The sequence below is a fragment of the Vipera berus genome (genome assembly GCF_964194415.1).
Source record: "Vipera berus genome assembly, chromosome: 1".
In the NCBI taxonomy this organism is placed as follows: domain Eukaryota; kingdom Metazoa; phylum Chordata; class Lepidosauria; order Squamata; family Viperidae; genus Vipera; species Vipera berus.
The window spans coordinates 335,624,750-335,651,706 of record NC_138202.1 but is presented as its reverse complement, the minus strand read 5'-3'; the positions used below and the strand labels follow the sequence as shown (position 1 = coordinate 335,651,706).

General features: G+C 38.5%; 1 protein-coding gene across 1 annotated transcript in view; it reads right to left on the bottom strand.

The window, feature by feature from the left end:
• The window catches only part of CIB4 (calcium and integrin binding family member 4), a gene marked incomplete at its 5' end in the record, with an annotated part of 43,325 nt that extends 18,374 nt beyond the window's left edge, over positions 1 to 24,951 (bottom strand). The window contains 3 exons of the mRNA XM_081322841.1: positions 19,289 to 19,385; positions 23,476 to 23,510; positions 24,898 to 24,951. Of these exons, the coding sequence (XP_081178967.1) occupies positions 19,289 to 19,385; positions 23,476 to 23,510; positions 24,898 to 24,951 (186 nt within the window). The remainder of the gene's footprint in view (positions 1 to 19,288; positions 19,386 to 23,475; positions 23,511 to 24,897) is intronic.
• Between the last annotated feature and the right edge of the window lie 2,006 nt (positions 24,952 to 26,957).

Below are 26,957 nucleotides of genomic sequence, written 5' to 3'. Positions count from 1 at the left end.
CCTATTGCCAAAAGTTTCATCCAATGTTGCAAACTATTGCAGGGCCCAGTCCTGATTGCTGCTTTGGATGGATGGATGGATGGATGGATTGATTGATTCTTGGACAACATCACCCTTATGTGTTCTCTCTTTGTGAATTCCTCTTGGGTTACACATTGTATAATTGAGGAACTGTACAGATAGTTCTCACTTACCAACTGCTTTGTTCAGACTGTTTGAAATTATGATACTGAAAAAATGACACTATGATCAATGTCTACATTTATAAACTTTGATATATCCTCAGTCATATGGTTGCCAATTCTAATCAGTATATATTATCCTGTGCCTGACCTGTTGTTTTGCTATTCTTTCTTTTTGTGTCCACTTGCAGAATGGAGAGATTGGAGAGGAAGGGATTATAAGAAAGTAATCAAGCACACAACAGGGAATACACCTTGCAAGGAATGTGGTTGCACTGACAGTCTTGCATGTGCTAAACAAACAGCGTGGTGTATTTGCCAACATGTACCTGATTACTCTCTTGTAATCTCTTCTTCTCCAATGAATGTTAATATAAACAATAATCCCCTTATTGCTAATTATTTAAGTACTTAGGTAAGGATTCCAAATATGGAGGAAGGGGAAAAGTAAAACACAGTCATGGCCATGTGATTTACCCATTAGTAACCAATGTCTATGGAGATTCTCAGTCATCCAAGTCATGGTTGTCCCAAAGGTGGTTTTTTTCAAAAGACAACTAGACTTTCTTTGTTTTGCTTGAAGATGTTTTACTTCTCATCCAGGAAGCTTCTTCAGTTCTGACTGAATGGTGGAGAATGGAAGGATTTATATTTCTTTCAGTCATCTAGACTTTAGCACTCTTTCTGAGAGTCAATGAGGACACTTCAAGGTTTATCTGTGCCCTCTGGGTTGCTTGAATAGTGCAAATGAATGTGGAACTTTCTTGGAACTGCTGAAAGGACTGTGTTATAAGCAGGACATAGATGGTGTCATGTCCCTCCCCTTCTGTTGAGAAAGGGCTATTCACTCTTAATGTAGATGGCCTCTTTAACCCCTCTTTCAAACTTTTTATGAGATGGGTGGCAATATAAATGTGATTAATAAATGAACAAACTAGCAATGTTTATATCATTAGTGCCTATAGGACCCGCGGAACAATGAATCTTACACACTTCTTAAAGACTTGACAGTTGGTGGCATTCCTGAATCTAAATTGCAGGATGCTCCAAAAGTGAGGGCCACCACTGAGAATGTGTGTCATCAGGACTCATCCATTTATTCTTCACTTCTTGCAGGGCAGGAAGTCACAGCGCAAATTTTCTCAGTGATCACATAGGGTAAAAAGATTGCTCTACAGATATCTAGGTGCTGAACTATCTGTTGAATCTGACTAGGAAGGAAACTGGGTGCAACACAGGAATAAGAGATCCACTTTCTTGGAAGAAAGGAGGCCATAAATGTAATAAATAAAAATAAACCCAGGAACGAAAGAATTGTAAGGATGTCAACCTATCCACTTTTTCTTCCAGTAAACTTGGATTTTGTGATTGGCAATGTAGAGTAATAGTTATTTTGTGGGAGGCAGTGCCTCTTCCCCTTTGAGTGCCTATTTCATGTGCCCAAAATGTTATATGTACAACTAAGGAAGCTCTTGTATAGGCAATGTTGAGGTGGACAGACCAAAAGTTTGATTTCATAGGAGTCAGCAATTTCAGTGACTTCATTTAATTACCAAGCCAGGTTTAATGCTCTTCTTATGATGTACAAAGCCCTGAACAACTTGGAACCAGGGTTTTTTTTGTAATTATACATCATATTGCTTGCTGAGATTATCAGAGGTCCTGCTGTACGTGCCAAGAACGGCAGTGTGCCATCTTGCAGTTGTTCACTTTCTCAGTGGTGGTGTGAGTGCTCTGTTAATTGCAAGACAATTTCAGCTTAACTTGTGAGAATTACCTAGATAGGAGACCTGAAGTGCAGAGAATATAATCATGCAACTGTCTCCAAAAGATGGGACAAAGAACAACAAGAAAAAGAAATCCAAGATTTCTCTTCATAGTGGGCAATATTGTTAAAGGATGCAAAGGCTCTGAGATGTGACTGGATATATATCTCTTCCACCTTTTCAGAGACTTTTAATGATATGATATGCCTGTTGTATCCTACATACAGTAAACAAATATTTCCTCCCTAAGTCTCTGGAGGGATTTTGACTGGTGGTACCTACACTCCGGAATGCTCACTCCTGAAATCCATGGGTCAACTACCATTCTAGGCACCTGTCAAACCATTCTAGGCACCTGTCAAACCTTCACATATTTTTTCTCCACTAATATGGGTGATTTTATTTTGTTTCTGCTTTTCTTCTTTCCTATCTTTTTCCTTTTTACTGAATTTGTCTTTAATATGGGAGAAGGTATGCATATTTGATGTTTGTAAGATGCTTTGAAATGTTTTTTGTGTGTGTAGGAAGTGGCATAAACTTTTATTTGACCATAAAAAAGTAAGCATACCCTTAAGATGAGTTCAAGTTTTCTTGGCAGTAATTTTGAAGTGGTTTGCCATTGCCTTCTTCTGGGAGGTTTATTTCAATTTCCCAGTTTAGCCAACAGGCCTGGACTTCCCAGATAATGCCTCAAGGTGAAGAACACTATGCAATGAATTATTTATATTGCTACTATTATTAATTTTACACACACACACACACACACACACACACACACACACACACACACACACACACAGAGAGAGAGAGAGAGAGAGAGAGAGAGAGAGAGAGAGAGAGAGAGAGAGAGAGAGAGAAGCTTTTTAAGTTGTATTTCATACAATTTCCAGTGTTCTGTTTTCCTCCTGCAATGAGTTGATCACATAAATGCCAAATGTTGGCCTATACATTCATCTATGCAAATAGCTTCCATTAAATGTGTAAAAAATGTAAACATACTCACTGTAATCTAAACTGACAGTATGGCTAACTATATTTATTCTTGGATTTTAATTAAACCCTGCAGTGGTTGAATCTTTAAATGTGATTTGCACATGCTCATTCTAGTTCTCACAGAAACAGCATCTCCATCACTTCTGGGCAATTAACACTCTCTGCTTTGCTTGCATGCTATACGACCAATTCTTCCACTGCAACAAGCAATGTGGCTTTAAATGAGACAGTGTCTGATCTAAATCTTTCAGACTATATGAGTGGCCTTGAATGTAGAAATGGGCATCACCTTGAATTCTTATTTAGGAATTAGGGGGCTTCTTTGTCAATCATAACTTTCCAGATATTAAACTGGAAATCCTAAATTATGTACAAAATGAAGTGTTTGGACTAGATAAAAAGGCAGCCCCCATAAAAAGTGCAGTATTTCAACCTGGAACCTACAACTATATACAGGTGAAACTTGAAAAAATAGAATATTATGCAAAAGTTCGTTTATTTCAGTAATGCAACTTAAAAGGGGAAACTAATATATGAGATAGACTCATTACATGCAAAGCAAGATCAAGCCGTGATTTGTCATAATTATGATGATTATGGTGTACAGTATCAGTATCCCTTCATGGATTACTGCCTTGTCGTGGCGAAGGGGCTTGCGTAATTCAATGAAGCTATGAGCTATGCCGTGCAGGGCCACCCAAGACGGACAGGTCATAGCTGAGAGTTCTGACAAAACGTGATCCACTGGAGAAGGAAATGGCAAACCACTCCAGTATCTTTGCCATGAAAACCCTATGGACAGTACCAAAAGGCAAAACGATATGACGCTGGAAGATGAGCCCCTCAGGTCGGAAGGCGTCCAATATGCTACTGGGGAAGAGCAGAGGGCTAGTACTAGTAGCGCCAGAAAGAATGAAGCGACTGGGCCAAAGCCGAAAGGACGCTCAGCTGTGGATATGTCTGGTGGTGAAAGGAAAGTCCGATGCTGTAAAGATTTTTTCTCCATAGGAACCTGGAATGTAAGATCCATGAATCAAGGAAAGCTGGACGTGGTCAAACAAGAGATGACAAGACTGAACATCGACATCTTAGGTATCAGCGAACTAAAATGGACAGGAATGGGTGAATTTAATTCAGATGACCATCAGGTATACTACTGCGGGCAAGAATCCCTCAGAAGAAATGGAGTAGCCTTCATAGTCAATAAAAGAGTAGGAAAATCAATACTGGGATACAATCCTCAAAATGACAGAATGATCTCAGTTCGAATCCAAGGCAAACCATTCAATATCACAGTAGTCCAAGTCTATGCCCCAACCACCAGTGCTGAAGAGGATGAAATTGACCGGTTCTATGAAGCCCTACAGCACCTTATAGAAGTAACACCAAAAAATGATGTCCTTATCATCATGGGGGATTGGAATGCTAAAGTAGGAAGCCAAAAGATAACCGGAATAACAGGCAAGTTTGGCCTTGGAGTACAAAATGAAGCAGGGCACAGGCTGATAGAATTTTGTCAAGAGAATACGATGGTCATAGCAAACACTCTTTTCCAACAACCCAAGAGACGGCTCTACACATGGACATCACCAGACGGTCAACACAGAAATCAGATTGACTATATGCTCTGCAGCCAAAGATGGAGAAGCTCTATACAGTCGGTAAAAACAAGACCAGGAGCTGACTGTGGCTCAGACCATGAGCTTCTCCTTGCAAAGTTTAGGCTTAAACTGAAGAAAGTAGGGAAAAGCACTAGGCCAGTCAGGTATGAATTAAATCATATCCCTGTTGAATATACAGTAGAGGTGACAAATAGATTTAAGGAATTAGATCTGATAGACAGAGTGCCTGAAGAACTATGGACAGAGGTTCGCGACATTGTACAACAGGTAGCAACCAAAACTATCCCAAAGAAAAAGAAATGCAAGAAAGCAAAATGGCTGTCTGAGGAAGCTTTGCAAATAGCTGAGGAAAGGAGGGAAGCGAAAGGCAAGGGAGAAAAACATAGATATGCCCAATTGAATGCAGAATTCCAGAGAATAGCTAGAAGAGATAAGAATGCCTTCTTAAATGAACAGTGCAAAGAAATAGAAGAAAACAATAGAATAGGGAGGACCAGAGATCTTTTCAAGAAAATTGGAGAGATGAAGGGAACGTTTAATGCAAAAATGGGCATGATAAAGGACCAAAATGGCAGGGACCTAACAGAGGCAGAAGAGATTAAGAAGAGGTGGCAAAATTACACAGAAGAACTATACAAGAATGAGCTTAACGTCCCAGATAATCACAATGATGTGGTCACTGACCTCGAGCCAGACATCCTAGAATGTGAGGTGAAATGGGCCTTAGAAAAGCTGAGCAACAACAAAGCTAGTGGAGGTGACAGTATTCCAGCTGAGCTATTCAAAATCTTAAAAGACAGTGCAGTAAAAGTGCTACACTCAATTTGCCAGCAAATTTGGAAAACTCAACAGTGGCCACAGGATTGGAAAAGATCAGTTTACATTCCAATTCCAAAGAAAGGCAGTGCCAAAGAATGTTCAAACTATCGCACCATTGCACTCATTTCTCATGCTAGTAAAGTCATGCTTAAAATCCTACAAGCTAGACTTCAGCAGTATGTGGATCGAGAACTACCAGAAGTACAGGCAGGATTTCGAACAGGCAGAGGAACTAGAGATCAAATTGCCAACATACGCTGGATCATGGAGAAAGCTAGGGAGTTCCAGAAAAACATCTACTTCTGCTTCATTGACTATGCTAAAGCCTTTGATTGTGTGGATCATAACAAACTGTGGCAAGTTCTTAAAGAGATGGGAGTACCAGACCATCTTATTTGTCTCTTGAGAAACCTATATGCGGGTCAAGAAGCAACGGTGAGAACTGGACACGGAACCACTGATTGGTTCAAAATTGGGAAAGGAGTCCGGCAAGGCTGTATACTGTCGCCCTGCCTATTTAACTTATATGCAGAGCACATCATGAGAAAGGCAGGGCTAGATGAATCAAAAGTTGGAATTAAGATTGCCGGAAGAAATATCAACAACCTAAGATACGCAGATGATACCACTCTAATGGCAGAAAGTGAAGAAGAACTAAAGAGCCTCTTGTTGCGGGTGAAGAAGGAGAGTGCAAAACTTGGGTTGAAACTTAACATTAAGAAAACCAAGATCATGGCAACTGGCCCTCTCAATTCCTGGCAAATAGATGGGGAAGAAATGGAGGTAGTGACAGATTTTGTTTTCCTGGGCTCCAAGATCACTGCAGATGGGGACTGTAGCCAAGAAATTAAAAGACGCTTGCTCCTGGGGAGGAAAGCCATGGCAAATCTAGACAGCACACTAAAAAGCAGAGACATCACCCTGTCAACAAAAGTGCGTATAGTCAAGGCTATGGTCTTCCCAGTTGCAATGTATGGCAGTGAAAGTTGGACCATAAGAAAGGCTGAACGCCAAAGAATTGAGGCCTTTGAACTATGGTGCTGGAGAAGACTCCTGCGAGTCCCTTGGACTGCAAGGCGATCAAACCGGTCAGTCCTAGAGGAGATCAATCCTGACTGCTCTTTAGAAGGCCAGATCCTGAAGCTAAAACTCAAATACTTTGGCCACCTAATGAGAAGGAAGGACTCACTGGAGAAGAGCCTAATGCTGGGAAAGATCGAGGGCAATAGAAGAAGGGGACGACAGAGAATGAGGTGGCTGGATGGAGTCACTGAAGCAGTAGGCGTGAGCTTAAATGGACTCCAGAAGATGGTAGAAGACAGGAAGGCCTGGAGGAATGTTGTCCATAGGGTCGCGATGGGTCGGACACGACTTCGCAGCTAACAACAACATGGTGTACAGCTCATGAAAACCCCAAATCCACAATTTCAGAAAATTAGAATATTACATGCAATCAATAAAACAAGGAGTGTACATAGTACAATATCGGACCTCTGAAAAGTATAAGCATGCATATGTACTCAGTACTTGGTTTGGGCCCCTTTTGCAGCAATTATTGCCTCAATGCGGCGTGGCATGGAAGCTATCAGCCTGTGGCACTGCTGAGGTGTTATGGAAGACCAGGATGCTTCAATAGCGGCCTTCAGCTCTTCTGCATTGTTCGGTCTCATGTCTCTCATCTTTCTCTTGGCAATGCCCCATAGATTCTCTATGGGGTTCAGGTCAGGCGAGTTTGCTGGCCAATCAAGCACAGTAATCCCACGGTCATTGAACCAGGTTTTGGTGCTTTTGGCAGTGTGGGCAGGTGCCAAGTCCTGCGGGAAAATGAAGTCAGCATCCCCATAAAGCTTGTCTGCGGAAGGAAGCATGAAGTGCTCCAAAATCTCCTGGTAGACGGCTGCGTTGACCCTGGACTTAATGAAGCACAGTGGACATGGCTCCCCAAATCAACACAGACTGTGGAAACTTCACGCTGGACTTCAAGCATCTTGCAGTGTGTGCCTCTCCATTCTTCCTCCAGACTCTGGTCCTTGGTTTCCAAATGAGATGCAAAAGTTGCCCTCATCAGAAAAGAGGACTTTGGACCACTGAGCAACAGACCAGGTCTGTTTTTCTTTAGCCCAGGTAAGACGCTTCTGACATTGTTTGTTGTTCAGGAGCGGCCTGACAAGAGGAATACGACATTGGAAGCCCATGTCCAGGATCCATCTGTGTGTGGTGGCTCTTGATGCACTGACTCCAGCCTCAGTCCACTCCTTGTGAAAGTCCCCAACACTTTTGAAAGGCCTTTTCCTGACAATCCTCTCCAGGCTGCGGTCATCCCTGCTGCTTGTGCACCTTTTTCTTCCACACTTTTCCCTTCCACATAACTTTATATTAATGTGCTTTGATACAGCACTTGGGGAACATCCAACTTCTTTTGCAATTACCTTTTGAGGCTTTCTCTCCTTATGGAGGGTGTCAATGATGGTTTTCTGCACAACTGTCAGGTCAGCAGTCTTCCCCATGATCGTGATTCCTACTGAACCAGACTGAGAGACCATTTAAAGGCTCAGGAACCCTTTGCAGGTGTTATGGCTTAATTAGCTGATTAGAGTGGGACACTTTGAGCCTAGAATATTGCACCTTTTCACAATATTCTAATTTACTGAGATTGTGGATTTGGGGTTTTCATGAGCTGTAAGCCATAATCATCACAATTATGACAAATCACGGCTTGAACTATCTCGCTTTGCATGTAATGAGTCTATCTCATATATTAGTTTCCCCTTTTAAGTTGCATTACTGAAATAAATGAACTTTTGCACGATATTCTAATTTTTCTATTTTCACCTATACTGTATACTATAATTGGTACCTGCTTAAGCAACTCTCATGTATTCTCTTCACATTCAAAACTATGTTCAGCTTGTGTAACCCTTCTAATAAATGCATCATACTAATTAAAAACAACCATTCTTGGTTCATGAGTTCTTTGGTAGGTCTTTGGTAAAATCTTTTCAGGGCACCATGTCCCCATGCCCATTGTCCCTTTTGCTACTACTGCCAATGCTTTTCTTCCTTTAGGCTGGCCTGAATCACTTCTGCAGGAGAAGACAAGCTATGTGGAAATCATCACCTGTTCTCCACACTTTACTCATTTATGGCTACCCCTTTGGGGAATGTTAAGAAGAAGAAAAATGGAATATTGCTGTAGCAGCAGGTTCAAAAAGACAATGGACTAATAGTGAGTCTTGATGGAACTAGATTATTAATATATTTAGATTAGATTGGATTGGATTAGATTAGATTACGATTGATTTTAGGCTTTTATTCAATGCTATAGCTGGGTAAGACAAGAATAAGGTCAAGCACATATAAAAAGGATATATAATGCATTGATAGAAATTGATTCAGAAACGGAACTTGTTAAAGATTGTATGATAAAGTGGGCCCAGAATTTTCAAAAAGTTATAACAATGGATACTTGGGAAAAGATCTGGGTTAGAAATGTAAAATTTACACAGGCCCAAAACTTAAGAATTTTTATAAAATGTTTTATAGGTGGCACTTAGACCCTAAAAAATTAGCAAGAATGTATCCGAACTGCCAGCCCAAATGTTGGAGGTGTGGTTGTGAGGATGCAACATATTTTCATATATGGTGGACTTGTAAAAAGGTTAAAGCCTTTTGGATTAAAATTTGGTGGAATATGCAAAAGATATTTAAGGAAAGGATAAAGTTTTCTCCGCAATTGTTTTTATTGGGTATTATTACAGATACTACTGTTATAGACACTAAGTTGATGTTGCATCTAATTACGGCGGCAAGACTTTTAGTTGCGCAATATTGGAAGAAGGAGGAATTGCCGACTATAGAAGAGTGGACTTTGAAAGTTTCCAACTTGGCGGAAATGGCAAAGATTTCAGCATATTTGAAAGACCAATCGCAACAGAGATATATTGTGGAATGGAGAAGATGGATTGAATATATTCAGAATAAATATGGGACTAAAAAGTTTCATTTAGCATTTGAATAAGTAGTGGATTTTTATGATGTATGATTAGTTATTTGTTACTTTATTAATATTATGACTATGGAGAGTTAAAGTCCGATAGAACTTAATGTTTTATTTTTGTTGTTAGCATATTTTAGTTTATGTTTGTATCATTATACCCTGTATTCAGCTCTGGGAAGTCAGGGAGGGGGGAGGGGAGGGTTGGGGAGAGGGGAGGGGGAGGAGGGAGTTCATTGTATTTAAAATTGTAAAACTTTTCAATAAAAAAAAGAATAATCCAATGTGTTATTTGTTGCAAAAACCCAACCATTGATTTAGCATGTTTATGAACCAGACTATCACACCATGATCTAAAAGGATCTATTACCATTTGAAGAAATTTTGCTGCTAGGGGCTATACACAAGAGACCTCTTTTCCACCAGGCTTGTGGGCAATTTTCTGCAAATGAATTCTTCAGGGAAAGGAAAATGTCCAATGTTTTATCAAAGGCAGAATTTTACCATAGCAGGGATAGTAGCACCATACTATAAATGCTCCTTGGGATGAATTTGCTTGGAAATAAACTGAAGTGCTAGAAGCCAAGGAGATTAAAAGTCACTATAGATAGGATTGTGAAATGAAAGATTGACATTCCTTATGATCTAATAAATACATAAGCACTATCCTTCACAATTTCTCCAAAAGCAATGGCTGCTAAAATAGAGGAACTGTGGCTTCCAATTTAAGTACAGTAAGCATTGTTGTTGTTGTTAGTTGTGAAGTCGTGTCTGACCCATCGCAACCCCATGGACAACGTTCCTCCAGGCTTTCCTGTCCTCTACCATCTTCTGGAGTCCATTTAGGCTCACGCTTACTGCTTCAATGACTCCATCCAGCCACATCATTCTCTGTCGTCCCTTTCTTCTCTTGCCCTCAATTTTTCCCAGCATTAGGCTCTTCTCCAATGAGTAATTCCTTCTCATAAGGTGGCCAAAGTATTTGAGTTTAAACTTCAGGATCTGGCCTTCTAAAGAGCAGTCAGGGTTGATCTCCTCTAGGAACTGACTGGTTTGATCGCCTTGCAGTCCAAGGGACTCGCAGGAGTCTTCTCCAGCACCATAGTTCAAAGGCCTCAATTCTTTGGCACACAGCCTTTCTTATGGTCCAACTTTCACAGCCATACATTGCAACTGGGAAGACCATAGCCTTGACTATACGCACTTTTGTTGGCAGGGTGATGTCTCTGCTTTTTAGTGTGCTGTCTAGATTTGCCATGGCTTTCCTTCCCAGGAGCAAGCGTCTTTTAATTTCTTGGCTGCAGTCCCTGTCTGCGGTGATCTTGGAGCCCAGGAAAATAAAATCTGTCACTACCTCCATTTCTTCCCCATCTATTTGCCAGGAATTGAGAGGGCCAGATGCCATGATCTTGGTAAGCATTAGGATAAACTAAAACTTTACTTAGATTTCAATCTGAAGCTATTTATGAATGAATCTTTGAACCTGCTTGTACAAATCTCTGCCCTGGGCTCCGTCTACAGTAAATTACCGTATTTTCCGGCGTATAAGACGACTGGGCGTATAACACGACCCCCTACATTTCCTGTTAAATTATAGGGTTTGGGCTATACTCGCCGTATAAGACTACCCCTCTTCCAACGCACATCAAATAAAAATTAAAAAACATCAGATTTGATTTTAATATGGTAATTTTAATTCATATGCTTATGACATGCAGGTACTTAGTAGGAAAACTGTCACTTATAAACATAAGGCTGTTTGTCATCAAACATGTAAACATAAAACAGTGCAAGTGGATTAAACGTAATAATAATAATAATAATAATAATAATAATAATAATAATAATAATAATAATAATAATTTTAAGATGTGTGGATTTCAACTCCCAGAAATCCCCAGCCAGCATGAATTCTATACCTCTTAAAGTTAACAGAATAAGAGAGTTGGAAGGGACCTTGGAGGTCATCTAGTCCAACCCCTTGCTAAGGCAGGAAACCCTATACCATTTCAGACAAATGGCTGTCCAGTCTCTTCTTAAAAACTTCCAGTGTTGGAGCATTCACCACTTCTGGAGGCAGGTTGTTCCACTGGTTAATTGTTCTAACTGTCAGGAAGTTTCTCCTTAGTTCTAGGTTGCTTCTCTCCTTGACTAGTTTCCATCCATTGCTTCTTGTCCTGCTTTCAGGTGCTTTGGAGAATAGCTTGGCTCCCTCTTCTTTGTGGCAGCCCCTGATATATTGGATCACTGCTATCATGTCACCCCTCACCCTTCTCTTCATTAAACTACACATACCCAATTCCAGCAACCATTTCCTATTTTCCTAATTCACTTTTTCACTTTTCCTAATTCACTCTAAAGCTTTCCCTGCGCAGAGCCTTAAGTAATACCAGCTGCCTGCAATTACTGCAGGTTCTCATCCCACCAGGCTCAAGGTTGAGTCAGCCTTCCATCCTTCCGAGGTAGGTAAAATGAGGACTCAGATTGTTGGGAGCAATAAGCTGACTTTGTAATAGTGCTGCTTGTGGGGGGGGGGTGAAAGCTCTAATAAGCAGGCATATACATAGAATGAAGGCTATTGCTAAGCACATTGATTTGTGCTTTAAATTGTAAGCCGCCCTGAGTCTTCGGAGAAGGGCGGGATATAAATGGGATTTTAAAAAAAAGACCAAATGGGAGATCCGCTCCAGGTTTTCCAGCCAGCCCGCCCAGTTCCTGAGTCAAATGTGTCCTTAGAGCTAAGCAGCTGCTCTGGCTATGGCATTCCCCACCTGCCTTTCAAGTTGCTCTTGCATTCCCCACCTGCCTACAGTTGCTCTTCAACTTTAGAAGGAAAGACGCCCAGACCCCAGCCTGTAAAGAATCACAGACTGCAGCTTCTACTCCAATTGGTCCTGCTTTCCCTGCGCAGACTAAATGGAAGATCCGCTCTAGGTTTTCCAGCCAGCCCTGTCCCTAAAGTTTCAGCACCCGGCGTATAAGACGACCCCTGACTTTTGAGAAGATTTTCATGGGTTAAAAAGTCGTCTTATATGCCAGAAACTACGGTATCTGGACTTTGAATCTTTCCCTGCCAGAAACTAGATCTCTGTTTGCTGTGCTTCCTGAGCCCTTGTCTGGATCCTGCTGGGAACTTCCATCTGACAGAGATCACTAGGGCAAAACCTCTTCCATTTGGCTGTCTTAGGAATTGTATAACCAGAAAACCAGGATATATATTAAATAAATAGCAATAGCACTTAGACTTATATACCATTTCACAGTGCTTTAGAACTCTCTAAAAATTTAAAGTCAGCATATTGCCCCCCAACAATATGGGTCCTCATTTTACCAACCTCGGAAGGATGGAAGGCTGAGTTTCAGTGAGGATCAAACTCTTGGCAGTGAGTTAGCCTGCAATACTGCATTCTAACCACTCTGCCAACATGGCTCTTAATAAATAAAACCCAGTGACCTCTTGTAGACTGCAACAGTGATCTCAACATGAGATGCAAATTCATATTAGCTCATTAGGATTTGGAAAATAATTTCTGGGCTTCCCATTTGTGTTGCAGCGAGAAGGAATGCAGGAAGGCAGGGCTCTACCTTCCGCACCTGATTTTGCCCTGCTGGGGACCATAAAAAGAGCCTAAAATCATCGCGAAGAGGTGCTGAAGAGGAGGGGTACCTTGTTGATCATGGAGAAATGACCGTCTTTCCATTCAATCCAACTAAAGCCCTCCAATACGGCAGAAAAAAGACCGACTACATTCCTGTGGCTGGTCATTAGCTGCTGACAACCAAAGGAGGAAAAAAAGCACTACTTACTACTTTGTAAACAGCATGTTTGGAACTGGGTGAGAATATTGATCCTTTCTTTACTATTTTACAAATGAATTTCCTGGGAAAGGCTCCCAAGAAGCTAAAAACCTCCAAATGTAAATGGAAGCAGTGTTTTAATTTTATGGGGGACAGAAACATACAATATTGAAGTGGAAGTAACATAAAGCTACAGTTTTGATAAATCTGAGAACTGAGATAACTGTCAAGACTTTCTCTTTGGAAAAAAAAACCACTGAGGCGAAATATAAGAAATCATTCCTTTGTTTTAAGAGTAGAAAATGGAATTTGAGTGACATCTAGTGGTGGATTTGTGTATAGCATTATAATTTGCATCCTGGCTGCTTGATGATTCCTAGCTTGGGAGAACAGCTGGCAATAAAAGAAAATATTTTGACATACTTATCACCCTGACCTTGGATTATAAATACTTATTGAGCTTGGACTTTTAACTTCAAGAGCTAGTGGAAGAGAAAGAAAAAATTGACCTTAGACTATGCCTGACTGGGAGAGACTTTTGAGCTGTTTTCAGAAAGGTTGAATATTTTGAACACTTTGAACATCGTGGATTACAACCTTGCCTGATTGACAATTTTTGGATACTTGAGACAAAGGATTACTATAAAATATTGCTTTCAGAATTGAACCTATATTTTGAATCTATTTGATTATAAAGGATACATATAAAGACCAGAAAACTAGAGGAAACTTTGATCCACTCTTACTGGTGATACTAGAGGATCTCCAGGAATGATGCCTCAAGAAAAAACAAACACCTTTCAGAAAGAAATATATTCTATGTTACAACTAATTCACCAAACCATTGTTGAATGCAAAGAGGACATAAAAAGAAATCATAATGAGACTAAAAACAATTTAGACAATATAAATGAGCAAATCTCCAAATTAAATCTACACCTAGAAGGTTCCCAGATAACAACTACAAAGTATGAACAAATAATCTAGAAATCAGAAGACAAAACAGAGGAAATGGAGTTAGAGATGGAAGAGATAAAAGAAGGGAAATATAAATGACTATATACAAACAAAATACTGCCAGACTTAGCTATAACAATGAAAATGCAAAAGACCTTTTACCCCTTAGGTCTGCAAAATATGTTTGATGGCAAGGAAGAAGATTTTTAAAAAGGGAATATAGAGCTGTTAAGGGAAATGTTAAAACTTGGGAGACGGAATGAAAAGAGAAATGGAGGGAGAAAGGAACTGGGAGTTGTTTAAGGAATATAAATGGGCAGAATTTCCCCCCCCCCAAAAAAAAAATACCCTACCTAAATTGTCTTCCTCATGCCAAGCAATTTTTACAAAAATAGAAAGAAAATTCCTGGGCGATCTAATTGCCCTGGCTTGGAAAGCAACCTGGCAAAGAAAGAAAGCGAGAATCAGATTTAAAAAACAGAAGATTTGACCTTTTAGGAGGGGTATTATATGTTTAAATACTTGTTTGAATAAGATTAAAAGAATGGATGACCCTTAGATATAATTATACTTTTATAATGAAAGATATGACTTAGAATTAAGATAGCATTTTCTCTCTTTTTTTGATATGGGAAATATTAAGATAAGAGGAGGATTGATTTGAATAAAACTTTTAGCTATATAAATGTGATTAATATTGAGAAAATCATAACTGATAAAGATATTTGAAATACTGATGGGAACTCAAACCCTAACAAGTGCACGAAAAATAGGATATTGATTAACGAATTGACATTATATATCTGTGAATAGATATTATTGTTATTTGTATGATATTAGTAAAATAGGATGAAGAAGCTTATATCTAACTTTGTATACGTTAACAGTATCAAAAATTGTAATGATGTAATGAGGGGAAAATGGAAAAAATATGAAGAAGAAAGGAGGATCAGGGAAAAAACACTGGATTGTGTAGTATTGAACACAATTGAAGAAGTTAAAATGAAATATTTGAACCCAGACAACATGTTGTTTACTAAGCACTAAAGACCGTATTTTTAAAAAAAAAATAATAAAACTTTTATAGGAAAAAAAGGGATTTGGAATAGAAATTTTTATGCAGTCTAATTTGGATCCCAACTTATAGAGAAATTGGAACACTCATAAACAACAATTTCTCTCCCCACCATCCAAACTGTCCTCTGGCAGGGTTCCATATTTGAAGAAGGTAATTAAATAAACATTAAACTGCAGTATTTTTTAAACTTATTTTTGTGTTTGCTTCTAGATGGAAGGTTGCTTTGAGTTAATTGAAAGTGCTGAGTTTTCAGTAGAGGATGGCATGAATGAAATTTGAATAGGAGACAATAAAAGAAAAAAAGAAGTTTGAAGAAATATTATATTTTCACAGGGGGATTTTTCATTAGGTTAAAAACACAGATTTATTCTTTCCTGTTTTCATTTTTAGAGTTTCCAACATGAATTAACCGAAATCCACATTTTGAAATATTTGCCAAGATTTGAGCAGATGTTAGGATTTTATTGTTGCACAATCTTAGTTTTCCTTTAGATTTAGACAAATATAACATCCACTCACTATTTTCTGTGTGTCAGAAGACCTGTAGCAAATAAAAGGGTAATGCACTATAATAGAGTTTATGTGGTTGCCTACACTGCCCTCTTCAACCTTCCCTAATACATTAGACAACAAGGGCTTTGCCAATTGATGATGTTAAGAAATTATAACAACTCTTTGGGACAGCTGGGTCTATGGTCTATGATTAGCCTTCTGTTGCCTCTGATTTAGCATTGTGCCCAGATTTTGCAGCCAAATATGGTACTTGAATGATACTCAGAATGGGTAGGTTTTTCATTCATTCATTCATTCATTCATTCATTCATTCATTCATTCATTCATTCATCTTATGCCTGGAGGCAACTCTAAATGGCTTGCAATCATTAAAAGCCAATAAAAACATTACAATATGAAAACAATGCATAATCATTAAATTAGTTTAAAATTAAGAAAGATGGGGACGAAGAGAGCCTGATGCACACATTCACACATAGGGTCACACATAACTCTGAGCTATAAATTCTAGTTAACTAACCACAATGATTGAATTCCCACATCAGAGTAGTCAAACACATAATATTACTACTTAATTTAACTGCTAAATTGTTCCATCAGTCAATTCAGTGGTTTCACTTGAAGCACAAATTACCAAGCTCAAATTATCTTATTTAGAACACATTGTGAGAAGATCTAACTCTTTGGAGAATATTCTAATGCTGGGAAAAGTAGAAGGAAAGAGAAAAAGAGGCCGTGGGTGGAGTGGGTGGAGTGAGTTAGAATGGCTCTGAGTGCAAGACCTGAAAGATCAGATTAAAAACAGATCAGCATGGAGAAAATCTATGTGATTAATAAGAATCAACAAGAATTATGTGGCACACAACTAATCAGTCAATCAATCAATGTTCCATTATAGCCTTTCTCTTTCTTTCTTTCTTTCTTTCTTTCTTTCTTTCTTTCTTTCTTTCTTTCTTTCTTTCTTTCTTTCTTTCTTTCTTTCATCTTTCTTTCTTTCTCTCTCTCTTTTTTTCTTTCTTTCTTTCTCTCTCTCTCTCTCTCTCTTTCTTTCTTTCTCTTTCTTTCTTTCTTTCTTTCTTTCTTTCTTTCTTTCTTTCTTTCTTTCTTTCTTTCTTTCTTTCTTTCTTTCTTTCTTTCTTTCTTTCTTTCTTTTTTGAAGCTGTTTCCAAGGCCAGGAGAGTTTATGGGCTGTTAAAGGTACAAGTATCTAAGGACAGTGCCATCTTTCTCTGACACTTTACCGATGAAAGTAGGACAAGTTTATAGTCTCATATTCTGCCTATCTCCAAGATATACATCTCCATTTGCACTGGAGGCAAGGTTTTTATCAGGGATTAGACAGCCATTTGTTAAGATTATCAAGCTTTAGATTTCCTGCATTAAATAGGAGGTATGAACTGAATCTGTATTTCAGTTCTGTTACCTGCTGCTGTATTCCTTTGCTATACAAGCTTTCTCTCTGTGCTTTAAAAAGCCAACAAAATTAATGCTCTTTAGTGGAAAATATGCTGCAAAAATATAAATGTTCTACAATGTGTTATCAAGTTCAAAATATCCCTCAGCATCCGTGATGTGTGAAATGGCAAGGTGTGAACAGTGCATAGGACCTTTTAGTGTTCATGTGGACTCATTAAGCTGTATGTGTGCACTGGTGACACAATGCATTCACAAAGTAATCAGAAATATAATTCCAAAAGCACCCCAAATAACTTCTCATTTTAAAAAAATCAAGGACTGTCCTTGATAAAATTGGATTGTAAGCTGCAAATGTTGAGATTGCAATATTATCAGGAGAACACTGATACATGGCGTCAGATGACAAAACAACCTAGGTTTGGTCTTTAGTTAAACTAACAATGGTGGGGGAAGTGTTGTTTTAATGGGCCTTTTATCTGCAATGTGGATGAAGATATTCTTCTTGTACATGGATCAATGTGAAAGGAATATAAGTAGTTTTGAGCCTGGGGAAACACCATTTTAATTGCGTTGAAGGAAGAAGACATAATATTTTGATGGAAACAAACTAGAGCTGAATGTAAATGGAATTAATATGCACATGCTTTGCCATGGGGAATTAAGTTTAGTATTGATCCACTATGTCCAGTTCATTCCTAAAGCTGTGTTTCAGATGACGTTATCATGTAAGGAGTTCATAAAATAACAAAAAGAAGAGGGAAAGAAGAATCTATTCCCCAACTGTGAATACAGATAGTTCTTGACTTAACAACAGTTAGCAACTGCTGAACAAAGGGACTTGCGACCCATGCCAGAAGTTCTGACCTTGCAATATTCCTGCAGTCACATGATCAAAATTTGGGTGCTTGGGTGAGCACCTACCCTAATAACTGTGGGAGCGGTTGCAACTTCTCCCCCTCCCTAACATGGTCTTTTCTCTCCCCTCCCTCTCCACATTTCCAAGAGGCCTGAGCTTTCTCCCTGCCCCACCACATCTAGGTCCACTTACCCTTCTCTTTCCCTGCAGCTGCTGACAGGCACACCCAACCCATGCGAAGCATAGTTAGAAAGTTATCACTTACAGTCTTTCTCAAGACTAGCCAGGAACTGGAAGTCTGCTAGCTGATTTCCTTGTTTCTGAATAGCCTTGAGAAAGATTGCTTCTCTAGACTTGAGGAAGATTGCCTTCGCTAGCTTTCTGGCCAGGAAACTAGCAAAGGCAATCACTTAATGATCAAAACTTACAGCCAAAATTCTGGTATGAGTTGTGGCCATTAAGTTGAAGATTACCTGTAGCATAAACTGAATTGCTGAATAGAGTGTCTGCAGCTTTATTCTTCTTGTACTACTGTATAAATGTGATAGGTTAATTCTGATAGGTTAATTTTGGACTGTAAGTCCTATCATCTGTCATCACACAGCCCATGCTTATTTGAGCTAATAGGAGATCATATGGATTATTGTGTGACATATAGTATATGCCTCCATAATGCCAAACTGAGCTTCTTTTCAGTTTGCTGTGAAAAGGTATCCAAGAATAGTATGTACAGTAACAAACACTAGCATCTAGGAAGGCTAAGTGCTTCTTTAATGGCTATGAAAGAATATACAACAATGTTCCTCATTCATAAGTTGATTCCACGAACTGTACAGTTCAGTAAATAGCAATAGCGCTTAGACTTACATAATGCTTCTTAGTGCTTTACAGTATACCTTGAGGGGTTTACAGTGTCGGTGTATTGCCCCCAACAACCTGAGTCCTCATTTTACTGACTTTGGAAGATAGAAGTCTGAGTCAGCCTTGAGCTGGTCAGGATCAAACTCCTGGCTGTGGGCAGAATTTGCCTGCAGTGCTGCATTCTAATCACTGCACCCCCACAGCTCAGTGGTGAAAAGAAATGCTTCTGTTAGAAAAAGGGGGTTGACTGGTAGATATTTTCTAGGCAACAGAAGGAAAAGAACAATTTATCAAGCATCTGGTTTGTATGGGCAGCAGGGAAAGTTACCCATCATCTCTCTCCTTCACCTTATGCTGAGAAACAATTTAACTTCTCATTCAGAGAATACTGTCCATAGAGTCTTCTTTTTTACTGGCAAATGTCCAGGCTTACCTTCAGCTGTGGCCAGCTACACACTTGCTCTGCTGTGAGTTTTTCTTTCCTGTAATCTTTTCCTTGGGGGCATGAACTACAAAACGTTTCATGGATGCTGCAAATGGAAGAAAACAGTTGGTGGGCTGATGCAGTCCTTAGCTGTCAAGGTTGCCATAAACTGTATTTTGCATGTTGATTTTATAATTTTTAAATTCTGAACTCCTTTCACAAGGCTTTGTAAAGCCTCCCGCCCCCACTCAGGCTACTTATAAAAACATCAAACTAAAACAGCAATTACATGAATATTTAACATATTAAAATCCACCACATTACCTAACAATTTGAAACCATCAAAGCTCCAAATAAAACAACAGGACTAAATCACAGACATTCATTCATGCCCTTTGCGTAATTGTTTTGACAATAAGCAGTTACACAGAGGATGAAAAAAGAAGAAACAGTGAACCAAAGGTATGACTTAAGAAAATATTTTTAAAAACTAGCTTTGCCTGCTAATTGTGTTTGTGTCTGCTTGCCATGTAATACATTGCCTCGTCATGTTTATCTTCTGTTCTTCATCTGATCTTTCTCACAGGCTAGTTTGGTCTCACTGGTATTCAATAAGGCTTCCTGGTGTACTGCCTTTAACGCATCTTCTTCACTGTTCTTCAGATATTCTTCCAATGTCCCTTCTTCTTCTTTAACTGATTGGGGTACTTGCAACATTCCACACCCATTATGCTCCTTGGTAAAGAGAAACTGTCAACATCACTGGCTGGATGAAGGGTGTGATTCATTATCATTAATTTTCTGCCAAAACTATCCAGGGTTTCCAGACCACTATTATACTATTATCCTCTAATGAGACCTGTCCGGTATGACTGAACCTTGGCATAGCTCTCTCATCCTTGAGCACACAAGTCCTCAGCCACATCAAGGTAGTGCCTCACCGGGAATCTATTACTGTTTTAATTATGGTTGTACAGTCAGCCAGATGTTTATATTAGATTTGACCATTTTATCCAGTTACAGAGTCTTTTCTAAGGACCTGGGATAGGGAAATGCTATTGTTTGAATCCCCCCCCCAGTTCCTTCTCTTCTATTCTGTTGTCTCCACATACTGTCATGTCCACTATACAGACATTTTTGTCTTTCTTATTGACAATTGTTAAGTCTGAGATATTATGTGGCAAACGCTTGTCCCAGAACACTTCTTCATTTTTTTATTAATCTGTCTATTTTGTTTTCCCACCAATTCTTCTTTTCAGGCAAGTGGTATTTCTTGTAGGTATTCCAATGCACTATTGTTATTGCTTTGTCATGCTGTTGTTTATAACCAGTCTGTGCGATCTTCTTACAGCAGCTAACTAGGTTTCTTCAGCTTCTTTGTGGAGATGACATTTGCTATCTGCTGCTGTCTTCTAAATTCTAGTTTTGTATGCATTTGTTCTTAAGGTTTGGTCTTGTGCAGCCATAATTAACCCCTCTGTCTCTTTCTTCAACTTTCCTTCTATTAACCATTGCTAGATCTTTATATTCTTGCCTGCTATTTGTGTGTGTGTGTGTATCTGTTTGTGTGTAGGGGCCATGTAATACTTTGCCTCATGATGCTTGACCAAAGTACTTATTGGATTCATGGGGCCATTTTTATATACACATGTTTAATGCTCCTTTTGAATGAGCTCTACTTTTTTAAAAAAAAAGATTTAACACTTTTTTGAAAGTTTTCTCCCTTTCTGTTACCCCACCTCATAACACACTGATTCTGGATGGCACAGATTGTTGATATAAACAAGGAAAAAGAAATAAATTCTGCTAGCTCTGTGTTGCTGGTTCTGTCACTAATGAATAACACTTTTTATGCTGCTTCTGCTAATAAGAACATTGACATACTGCTTTTATTAATAGTGTAGGGATTAAATTTTATCTACTGCTGCACCATTTTTCCTACTCCATTACTTCCAGATCAAGAGAAGTATGTTCCCTTCCTGGGCACATATTGAAGATGTAATAAAAAAGCTCCAAAGATTATTTAAGCCCTTTGACAAATATCTACTGATCCACCTGGGATCAAATAATATAGATAGTTACAGATTCAAAGATGCTGAAAGATATTAGAACAGGCCAGGAGACTGAAGGAGCTGGGGGAATAATTAGAGTTTTATTCACTCCTTCCTAGTGAAGGATCTAGCCTGGGAAAAGAGAAGAATATCAAAAGCAAGCAACTGATTGCAAAGATAGTTCTTATAAGTACCTTTTGGATTCTGTAATAACTTTAACTCTTCCAAAGAATTTAACAAAGTCTCTCTTAAGAGCCTTGTAAAGAGGATCACAAAACATGACCTTAATTATACTACTGCTATATGGATGCAGAATTGGTTTAACAAACCATACCCATTGAGTGTTTATCAATGGCTCCACATCAAGGTAGAAGGAAGGGGTAATGTTGAACATATTTATAAGCCACTTAGATAAATAGTTACAAAAACTGATTGTAAGCCGCCCTGAGTCTTCGGAGAAGGGCGGGATATAAATGGAATTAAAATAAAATAAAAATAAAATTATTAATTTATCAAATCTCTTAAAGAACAATACCAAGATTCAGGAATATATTAGAACACTTAAAAGAACAGGCAAAGGCCAACAACAGGGATTTCAGAAGGACAAATACAAGTACCATATTTGGGTAGGACTAATTAAAAACATGAGTGTAAAATGCAGGAGACCAATGACGGATAACAATGCATTTGCAAAGGATCTGGGTGTCTTGGTGAAACATGAAGAAGTAAAACCAATACCTGAAGCAAGATATGAAAGCTACCAAATCCGCTGAACTCAAATAAGTTTCTTATTTCGGAGTTTGCTCAGGCATTTACTGATGCTAGCTCATGAATATTTCAAAACAGATTTTTTTTCTCTTTTGTAGTTTTAGAAGGGGAAATAGGAAGTAACTAACCAGAAAAGCTGGTTTTTTCAAACCTCCACTTTATTAACTGAATAATTTCATTGTAACCATAAAATCCAATACATGCTATCAAATTAAGTTACTTTGGACCATTTGTGTTCTCTCAATTTTAGGAAAAAGACAATGGCAAATATTTTGTAAGTAGTACAAACATTACTTGGAAAACCTCCTGGTACATATTGTCATCAGGAAAAAAATTCTAAGGTAAAAAATATTAGCTTCCCAATTAAACAAGAACCTCTGATTTCAAATTACTTAGAAACAGTCTTCTAACAACACTGTTTTTGCTCTGGAATAAGACTATCCTGACTTCATTTGCTGGAATTCCATCAAATGCTTTTGTTTGTTTGTTTTGAATAAGCTGTTACTTATCTCGGAACTAAGAAAATTTTGCCAAGGTCCTAATTTACTGGATCAGTCTACTTGTTAGAAAGCCCTCTGTTGACACCATGACCCTCAATTATATCACAGATTAGTTCAAGCTGGGCAAATCCTCTGCCTGAGAACTAAACCTGTGTGCTAACTAGTATATGGCTTCAAATTGAGCTACTTGCTTTCATCAACACTTTGAGAGTGTAAATAACCCTTGGATGGTTAATGGACTGGATCTTCATAGGTAACTATGAAAGGCAATTATAGCTCCTAAAATTCAAGCAACTTAACACCATGCAAGAATTATGTATGATAGATGTATTTGCCTACCTCCCCACTCCCTCGGGATGTAGCCAAAATATCAATATTATGTTTTCAGCACCTGAAGGTCAAAATTAATGACTAGTTTTGCAATAGTTTAAGGGATTGATTTCACACTTTGAAAGCCCTCCTCAAAACAAACAACAAAAGACCAAACATTTCACACCAATAATCCTCTAGTAACTTCATGGCTAATTGGCTGCAATTTTTGCAACCCCCTGGCAAACCAGAAAAGCAAAGCATGATTCCAAGTTCTATCTACTGTGAGATCAAGAGTTTCTTATTTCTCATTAAACAGGGGCCATATAACCCTACACTTGATGACTCAAATCACTAACCCAGGGCAAAACTGCTTTTATTTTAAAGATATCCTTAGCATCTATGACTTCGCCACTTTTTTTTAAACCCTAGAACAAAAACTGGGCATCCAGTTTAAATTAGAATACTAATGTCAGCTTCTTGCACCCACTGTTGTTATGATCTGGATTGGTCTTCTTTACTTATAGCAAGACTCAGACTATATGAAATAAATTAAAGATCAACTTACCGAAGTATTTCTCCTTTGGTGAGAAATGTCAACACCTGCAGGAAATGACAAAGATGTCATACTACAAAATGAGCCATCCTTATTTTCATTGCCAGTGTGATGGGACAGACAATAGAGGGACAGAGAGAACCTACCTGCTTCTTTTAAACACACACACAAATGAATGCAAACACAACCATACATTTGTCCTATCAGCCAATGTTGGCAGAAATCACGTGGTTTTGCATATAGGAATACATAAGATAAATTTGAAAAGCTTTCCTTGGCCATTATTTCTGATATCCTAGGAAAGTTAAAATAATGTTTTCATAAAATGTGTGGAATTTATCAGAGAGGTAAGAGAATAGTTGTGTGGCTTTAGGAGAGTCTCTTCAATGTGCCAAGAGAAACAAAACAAGCATTCTGCTATAAAGATGGAGGACTGAACACAATCTCCCTGTTCCGGATAGATCTCAGAAGATTTAAACTGCATTAATAAAAAGCCTACCTATTGCAGCATCCTGTTTAATTATCTGGGAATGTCTGCGAAGCCCAGGAGCATAGCATTATAGCAATATTCTTGTTACCCTGTTGTTCCTCAGTTACTCATATTCAGAGTCATGTGACCTCCTGAAAGGGAGGAATAGGATCCTGTTCAGTAGGCTGCATGAAAGATTTGAGTATCCCTAACTGTAGGATGGGCAACTTGCAGACAATGGACTGCATATGTTCCTTTATTTCCCCAGACTTTCCAGAAACCAGGCTACTGAAAAACAAAGAGATACTTTCCTTGTAGTTGAAAACAAAGCATTACATAAGCCTCAAAACGTGATATTCTGTGACCTATCTATCTTGATGATCCTACTCAATCAATGGCATTGTGGCCTTCAGCTTCCCAAAAACTTGAAGCAGGGAGAAAATGGGAACAAGTTCTGGGTCAACCAGTTGCCCATGTCTGCCTTAATTTATCTGGGCCTCATTTTCGTTTATTCTGGAGAAATCATAATTCCATCAGCCTACCGATACTATAGTTGAACATACAAGTGAGGCAGACATTTCAATCACATCATAGCTAGTTATGGCTTCTTACTGGTTGGATATGGAATAGGTTCTGGGTTTTTGTCAAGATGACATGACACCACTTAGCTGAATATGATTTTGTGTTCTATATCAGGGGTCCCCAACTGCTGGGCTGCAAACTGGTACCAGTCCATGGCCTGTCATGAACTGGGTGGCACAAATGAATGAAGCTTCATCTGCACATGTGTGGGATCTAGGTAATGTGCGAAACCATGCCCTCCTGCTCCATGGAAATTTTCCCCCCACAGAATCGCTCCCTTGTACCTGAAAGATTGGAGGTCACTGTTCTACATGTCTGCCTTTGACAAGGCATGAATAATGATGAGAACTAATGGTTGGAGTTGAAGAATGAATGTCTCTTACCTGATATTCTTCTAGCTCTCCTTTCTTCATGGAGTGACTTGTGCACTGGCCCATTCTCCTGCTTGGAATTTTAGTAGCCAGAAGCCTCTTGTAACCCTTGGCAACCAGATATACATCATTAATAAACACAGCACCATCTATTTCAAGTTTATGGGGGCACAACAACTTGTGACATGAGAGCACTGATGATGTTACCAAGTTGGATAATCAAAAGTCTGCAAGAAAGCAACCAAGCTCAGAGAGCACCAAGGATCCCTCATTTGAACCCTGAGCCACAAATATTTTCTTCAATAAAGTTTTTGTAGGCCAGGGACACACACCTGGACTTGGCTTTTGGCAGGTCAAACAGTGAATATGTTAAAAAGGGGTAAGACTTCAGTTGTGTGTTGTGGCTTCCATTTTGATTATTTTGATCCCACTGCAGACACCCCGAGGGGGGAATGCAGTACAATGTGCTCCAAGAAGTGGAAATGCTAAGCCAAAACAGTGGTGGAATATGAACAAAGATTACCTGTGATTTAAAAACAAACCTAATTACAATTTAAATGGATTAAGTACTGCAAAAATGTCTCATTTTCTGGTTGTTTTGCATTAAAAATACAATTTGAATTTAGTCTCTTGAGCTTCCTTCAAGGGTTTGGTGCGACCCACATGGGTCTAGGTCTGCAGGTTATGTTTCATCATTCTTTTTGCCTATAAGTGGAATGAATACACTCCATATTTTGGAGATCAGCTTTGTTTTTTTCAAAGTCCAGAAAGCAAAAAGTAGTACATTCAAGTTCGACTTTACTCTTAGATAAATCTGACTCTGGTTAGCTTTCCAAGGTCAACTAAGATCAGCTAAGTGCTGCCATTAGAGGGATTATGTTGTGCTTTAATAAATTAAGAATAATGTATCTCATGGAATTGAAATTACTTCTCAGTTTCAGCTCAGAATGATAGTTAACTTAATTTGTGTTGAATATAATTTGCTTACTGAATGAATTCATTTTCTGGATTCATTTTCATGCACTCAATTATGAACTAACCAAACCAACCACACTATTTTCTTTCATGTTTTTCTTCATTTCAGTAACCCAAGTTAAGAAAAGAAAAAAAAAAGATGCAGAAATTTTGGATATCAGCAGTCTATAACTATTACCTCAGTTTTTTGTTTATATTGTGTCACTTTAACCAAGTTATTTTTCTTACTTCATTGAAAAAGGGCTAAATCTGAAAGAGGTTCATAAGGATAAATAAATGTTAAATGCGTATAACTTTGCTTTATAAAGGAAAATTCAGGAGGAAAACTCAGAAGAGCTTTATAGAAATGCATTTTCTAATAAAATGTGTAAAATCTAATAGTATATGTAATTTTATTTTAAAAAGAAAATTCAATCTCCATTTTTTTTCACATGAGACTGCACATTAACTGGTTTCCCTTGTATGAATGAAGGGCAAAAGTGAGTTTTTCAAAAATGTATTTGGCATATGGCATATCATACATAGACTAGCAATATATATATTTACATTTCAGCTAGATTAGTTAAAAAGATCTGTGTTCAGATATCAATGTCTAGCCATTTTGAAAAATAAACCTAACAGGCAGCTTTCTGAAATGAAGGATTGTCCTTTATTAAAAAGGAACCTATGGTCACTGTAAGTAAATTAATCTTATTGGGTGTAAGAAACATATATGCCCCAGAATAAATATTGCTACAATGTCCTGCCACCCAAGCTGGCAAGTCCATGACAGTTGAACCAGGCTGGGTACTGAAGTTCAGTTAGATCTAGCAGGTCATATTTCTTGCTTTTGATATGCTGTACCTTCTATAATTATTTCTCCAATCTAAAATCTTGTCATCACTCTTGGACAGATGTTTGTCATTGATTTGTAGCCAAGCCCACGACTCTCTGAGATTGTGTAGGTGGCCTAATCATCTGTGATTTTCATAAGAGAAGAAGAAAGGGAAGCCTCCACAGAATCAGCATTCAGTTTTATTCTGTTTGTTTTATTACTTCGCTGTCTTTACGGATTTATGATTGTTTTATTGTTTGGTTTTATTGTTTGGTGAGCTGCT